The following is a 6,630-nucleotide window of genomic DNA, read 5'->3' on the forward strand; positions in this document are numbered from 1 at the left end:
ATGCAATCAAACATAACTTTTTTTTTTCTTTCTCAACATAAAGGAATCTAATTTGAAGGCTTTCAGATACACATAATAGATTTTCAGGGACATGCATTTTCGCCCTTATCATCAAATGCTAAGTTCTTAAAGCAGTTAACTATTTGTACACAGTACACTAGCTAGCGCATAAGGATGAAGCTGTAGAAGTAGCTAGACTCTGGCAAAGAAATGGATTACCTCTGGCGAGGGCAGCTACAGAAAACCATGTCCACGGAGACATCAGGGATCTCCCAATCGAGGGTTTGGTACTTGCACCCCCGGCGAGGTCGGTAACTGTAGCCCTGGTGCCGCCATCATCATCTGATAGGTCGTCTGCGGCGACAGCAGGCATCCGAACCCCAGTGGCGAGCTAGGAGGCGGGAGCATCGGCGCCACCGTAGAGGATGGGGCATATACCGGAAGCCCAGCGCTGCCACCGCGGAGGCGGCGCATGTAAGCCGAGATCGGCGACTCGGCCGCAGCGCTAACTGTAGGAAGCGGCGGCAGTGGGGACAGCAGCGGCCGCGTCCAAGGATCCACGGCCGGCAGCGGCAGGACTGGAACCATGGGCGGCGGAGGGCGAGGGGTGAGATGGGCAAGCGGCGGAGGGCGGATGCGGTGGAGACGGGAGGTCGGCGGAACGGGCGGGGGGACGAGGGATGCGTTCGAAGAAGGACGAGGAGGGTGTGGCGGCGGCAGGTCCGCAGGCGGAGGGCGGATCTGGCTGTGAGCGGGGGACCCGGTGAGCTTCTGGACGACGTCGCGGAAATCGTTCTTGTCGATGTTGTAGACCGGCGGCTGCGGCTGGTACGGCGGGCCTCCACCGCAGCTACCACTGGCACTCGCCGGGGCCTCCGGAGAAGCTGCGAGCTTTTCAGCTACCGGGTGGGGGTTGGGGTTAGGGTTTCTGGGAAGGGGCTTGGAGATCTTGTAAGAGGCTCGGTTCAGGGCCTTGAGAGAGGCCGGCAAGCTGTTGCTAACGGCCTTACTGACGCCGACGCCGCTGCTGCTCGAGGAGTTCGGATTCGCGGTGGCAACGTCGTCGGCGGCGGTGGTGGCGGCGGATGGAGCAGCGGAGGAATGGTTGGCGTTCTCCATCGTTATCTGTAATGGCCTTTGTGCGATAGAATCTCGTTTTGTTTTGTCTCTCCTCCCCGAAAGAAACGAGAGGAAAAAGAAAAAGAAAAGAAAAGAAAAGTCTGACTGAACATTTACTTCGTAGTACCTTATTTTCCACAAATGACGTAAGACACCCTTGAAAGCATCTTTCAACCTGTTTTGTGTGTTTACTTGGGTGGATGGAAAAAAAGGTGAGTATAGCGATGAGTGTGATTGGCGATGGACTGGAACTTGGAGCTATTTATTCTTCTATTGTTTTTAGTAGTTTGTTTACTTGAAATGATATATAGAGAGAGTGTGATACTCTGCGTGACTTCTTTTATGTGACCGTCCATGGTAGAATATTTTGGGCGCACAAAATTATTTTGGATGTCTGAAATAGTGTACAATGTCATTTTTATTTTTTTAATTTATTTATTTTAACGTTAAGTCATTTAAGAGTTTTTCCTTTAACGTGTAGAGGTTGGATTATAATATTAAATATAAAAAAATTTAATTCTTCATGGAGTATGTCAGATAAAAAGTGTGAAATATGTGCTTAATACTGTAATTCAACTTAAACTCTGATTATGTGATTACATAACTTTGATTCAAGTTATCATATATAACCTTGATTACTTGATTATCAGGTAATCATATAATCAAGATTTTAAAATATAAATATAATATAATGTTATTTGGTTTAACTTATTTATTTGAAAAGGATAAAATATAACTGCATTTACAAAATTAATCTTGTTAATTTAATTTATTTTAAACAAAATAAACAATATTAATATTAATGATGATAATAAATTTATAATATATAAAAAATAAATATAATTTATTTATAATTTTTTAAATTTAAAATAAATTTATATATTTTAATAAAAAATTTATTAAATAATTATTTAAATAAAATAATTTAATAAATATAATTCATTAATTTTATTTTTCAAATTTTAAAATAAATTTATATATGTTTAATAAAATTATTCATTAAAATAATTATTTTTATAAAATAATTTATTAAATTAACAGATATAATTCATTACTTTTATTTTAATAAAATAATTAATTAAATTAATAAATATAATTCATTAATTTTATTTTTAAAATTTAAAATAAATTTATATATATATTAATAAAATTAACATAATTATTTTAATAAAATAAGTTATTAAATTAATAAATATAAGTCATTAATTTTATTTTATCTTTAAATTTAAAATAAATTATCTCTTTTAAATTTATAAACATTTAAATTAAAATTTACTAAATTAATTAACTCAATTTTAATTAGATTTCACAGTATATTTTAATCAACCCAAATTTAAAATCGAAAGATAATCATAAAAAAATTTATTAACTTTTGAAATCGTAGAAAATCTTAGGCTGCCGAGATAATCATATTCTCAGATTATAATTCATTTGCTGATATGGCGGTAATGCTACATTACTTGAGAATCAATAATCTGAATCAAAAAAGATAACCTTAGATAGATAACCAAAATTATCAATGATAACCCCCAATCAAACACTTTCTAAAGGAAAAAATCTTAAATGATTTAACCGTAAAATAAAAATTAAAAAATTAAAAAATTAAAAATAACACTATCTGTCCGTATGTTCTATCACAAACTGCAAAAAAAGGCGCGCATGATATCAATCTAGTGTGTATATACACATCAATGTGATCCCATGAATCTCAAAGTAAACGCTAGACTACTTCCTAGCAAGCACCCCTCGATATCTTAGTTTCCTCTATCCAAAAGGGCATGCAAACTTCTTACTATTTTTCATTAGATATTTGAGCTAAAATTTGGATCAATTATTGATAGGAATCAAACTTTTTCTTGAGGGCTTATAAGATCATGCTAGCATCTCAAGTAGACTCACTAACTCGCATTCACCCAACTCATGGATTTACAAATAAAAATGGGTCGATCACTTATGACCCAACCTAGCAAGCCCAACATATTTAGCCCAAACTTAGCACAACATATTTCAACATTTAAAGATGAAATTTGTCATTTTAACAGTCTTATACGATTGATTCTATGATTAATCACTATGAAAGAAAATATAAATAATTCATCAAATTAATAAATATAAGTCATTAATTTTATTTTTTTTAAATGTAAAATAAATTATCTTTTTTAAATTTATAAATATTTAAATTAAAATTTACTAAATTAATTAACTCAGTTTCAATTAGATTTCACATTATATTTTATGCAACTCAATTTTAAAATCAAAAGATAATCATAAAAAAAAAACTTTTGAAATCAACTTGCCGAGATAATCATATTCTCAGAAAACATTTGCTTATGTAATGCTACATTACTTGAGAATCAATAATCTGAATCAAAAATGATAACCTTAGATAGATAATCAAAATTATCAATGATAATCCCCAATCAAACACTTTCTAAAGGAAAAAATCTTAAATGATTTAACCGTAAAATAAAAATTAAAAAATTAAAAAATTAAAAATAACACTATATGCTATTCCGTCCGTAATGCAAAAGAAGACGCGCATGATATCAATCTTATGGGTGTATATACACATCAATGTGATCCTGACATGAATCTTAAAGTAAACGCTAGGTCCCCTGGGCAATGGTGCAACGGTAGGACATCCGGATTGTGACCCAGGGACCCGCGGTTCGATCCCCAACTACGGCGTATTTGTAGGAATTTTCCTCTAAATAGGGAACACAATCAAAGGATGTTGGGCATCTGGATTGGCCGTCGTATGCGCTTCCCGATTTACCCTGGTAGTCGGTGGGAAACTTTCGTGGGACCAGACCGACCACCCCCAGAGATTGAGTCCATGAGACTGACTTGAATTTATCATTTTCGTCGTATGTGCTTCCCGATTTACCCTGGTGGTCGGTGGGAAACTTCCGTGGGATCGGACCGGTCATCGCAAAAATTGAGTCCATAATATTGACTGGGATTTATTTATTTATTTATTTATTCAAAGTAAACGCTAGACTACTTCCTAGCAAGCACCCCTCGATATCTTTGTTTCCTCTATCCAAAAGGGAACGCAAACTTCTTACTATTTTGCATTAGATATTTGATCTAAAATTTGGGTCAATTATTGATAGGAATCAAACTTTTTCTCGAGGGCTTATAAGATCATGCTAGCATCTCAAGTAGACTCACTAACTCGCATTCACCCGACTCATGGATTTACAAATATAAAATGGGTTGATCACTTATGACCCAACCTAACAAGCCCAACATATTTAGACCGCACAACATATTGCAGTATTGAAAGATAAAATCTATCATTCTAATGATCCTATATAATTGATCCTATGATCATATATAAAAAAGTAAATTAAAAAAATACAATTGATCACTAAAAAAAGAATATTACTATCGAGATTCAACTCTTACTGAACTTCGATAAATCTTTCTGCAGTACTAATTTAATTATATTTCGGAGGTATACTTAGCACAACGCAATAATAGCTGTGATGTGCCGAGCCTAATCCATTTTCTTAAAATAAACATTGATTTTTTTAAAAAAAAAAAATTATTTCCGTCTTCCAAGTAAATGATTAAGAGATTATTATTATTATTATATTTATTTAATTTTATTCTTAAGGGAAAGCAGTGTGAAAACCTCCTCCTTCCTAGTTTTGTCCCGTTAAATCCGATCATTGGGCGGTGCTCCGCCAAGCTCGTCCCCCTCCCCGAACATCCTCTTCCCTCCTCCAATCTCTCCCCTTCCAACCTCCCCAATAACGAACTAACCTAATTGATTCCTTCCGGCGAACTCCGCAGCTAGCCTCCCTCTTCCTCCATGATCATTGCTCCTGTTTCCCACCAAATTGATGCCATAGCTGCGAGCAGGGGAATGGCGATGGGAGGAGAGGCCGAGGTGGTGCAGCTCCGGGAACACCTGCAGAAGCTCGCACAGGAGCGGTGCCAAGCCCTCGAAGAACTCGAAGAGATGCGGTGGAAGATGCTGGCGCAGAGGGAGAGCCAAGTCCGATCCGAAGCCCGCATCGACGAGCTCGAGAACGAGCTCGAGAATTCCAGAGCATCCGAGCGCCACATGCTCGAGTCCTTGGCGTCCCAAACCAAGCAGCTGGAGCAGACCAAGATCCTGCTCGAGGAGATGAAGCTGGAGCTGAGGACGCTCCGCGCTGCGTCGAGCTCGCCTCGGCGCGGCAAAAACGAGGCCGCCGCGCTGCAGACCGAGCTCCGCCTCGCACTGGCGGCGGAGGAGAAGAGCAAGCGCGCCATGGACGGCCTGGCGCTCGCGCTCAAGGAGGTCAGCACCGAGTCGAGCAGGCTTAAGGGCGAGCTGGAGGCCTCGCGCGGCGAGTCGGAGCGGCTCGGCGTCGCGCTCCGCAGCTCGGAGGCGGAGGCGGGGCGGATGAGGGTGGAGGCGGAGCGGCTGAAGGCGGAGGCGGAGGAGTCGGTAGCGGCGTGGCTGGAGAAGGAGGCCGGGTTCCTGGAGTGCATCCGGACGTGCGAGGCGGAGCTGGAGTCGGCCCGACGGGACTGCACGCGCGCGGAGCGCAAGCACAGGGCGGCCACGGATGAGGCGTCCAACCTCCGCGACATCGTGAAGCAGGCCATCAAGGAGGCCTCGGTGGTGAAGGAGTCGCTGGAGATCGCGCGGCGAGAGAAGGCGAAGCTCCAGGACATGCTGGAGGCGGCGCGGCGGGAACTAGAGGAGGCCAAGGCCCGCGAGGCTACCGCGGTGCACAGATTCGGAGACATGAAGCGCATGCTCGTGTCCCCGGCGGCGCTCACCGAGCAAGCGCCGCAAGGGAAGCGGATGGCCAAGTACCCGTCCGACAACTGGCGCCACCACTCTGCCGGAGGGGAATCGGATCGGCTTTTCGACGCGGTGGCGTACTCCCCAAAGCAGAGGAAGACAGCGTCCGAAGAGGCCGTGGCGGCGGAGGGCGGATGGGATTCGCCGGCGCGGTACAAACTAAGAAGAGGCAGATTCTGAAGCCCAAAAAGAGAGGAGAAGCTTAAGCAGTTCAAATAATTTAAAATATATTAAACGTGGAGTAACGGAATAACTCCAGTCCACCGTTGCATTTATTTTCCCACTGTAACCAATTGTCATCTATTTAATGAAACAGAGACAATAGCAGAGGTTAAATTAAATTAAGATTTAAATAATTAGATTTTTTTATCAAAATGGTTTTTTAAAAAAATAGTGAAATAAGAAATATTTTTAAAATAAAAAGTAGGATTATGTATTTCTTAATATTTTTTAAACAAAAATAAGAAACACATTTTTAAAATTTTTACCTATATAACTACTGTGTATTATATTTTTATCTAGTTGAATTAAAAATTAGTTGTATTATATTTTTACTATCACAGAAGAATCCAGAAGAAACGCGAGGTCGAACTTGTAATTTTGATTAAAAAAAAGACTATTCCGAGAAAAACATCTGAAGAGAAAAATCAGTACTTACAAAAGCGTGCCCGTCCGATCATGAATCAACGGTCATAGAAGTCCGC

At 40.3% G+C, this 6,630-nt stretch overlaps 2 protein-coding genes across 2 annotated transcripts; one reads left to right on the plus strand and one right to left on the minus strand.

The window, feature by feature from the left end:
* Positions 1–8: 8 nt before the first annotated feature.
* LOC141840759 (VQ motif-containing protein 9-like) lies at positions 9–1,154 on the minus strand. The gene has a single exon (XM_074728822.1). It carries the CDS (start codon positions 1,117–1,119, stop codon positions 262–264), a length of 858 nt encoding a protein of 285 aa, XP_074584923.1. The 5' UTR covers positions 1,120–1,154; the 3' UTR covers positions 9–261.
* A 3,839-nt stretch (positions 1,155–4,993) lies between these two features.
* On the plus strand, positions 4,994–6,106 carry LOC141840758 (uncharacterized). Its single transcript, XM_074728820.1, has one exon. The coding sequence runs from the start codon at positions 4,994–4,996 to the stop codon at positions 6,104–6,106; it is 1,113 nt and encodes a 370-aa protein (XP_074584921.1).
* The last annotated feature ends 524 nt before the right edge of the window (positions 6,107–6,630 follow it).

This window comes from Curcuma longa, chromosome 11 (genome assembly GCF_044706935.1).
Source record: "Curcuma longa cultivar G26 ecotype Majalengka, Jawa Barat chromosome 11, ITB_CL_G26_1.1, whole genome shotgun sequence".
Classification (NCBI taxonomy): Eukaryota; Viridiplantae; Streptophyta; class Magnoliopsida; order Zingiberales; family Zingiberaceae; genus Curcuma; species Curcuma longa.

Bases quoted from the DNA above. Each gene is read 5' to 3' on its own strand.
- LOC141840759 (XM_074728822.1), bottom strand. From the start codon at position 1,119: ATGGAGAACGCCAACCATTCCTCCGCTGCTCCATCCGCCGCCACCACC.
- LOC141840758 (XM_074728820.1), top strand. From the start codon at position 4,994: ATGGCGATGGGAGGAGAGGCCGAGGTGGTGCAGCTCCGGGAACACCTG.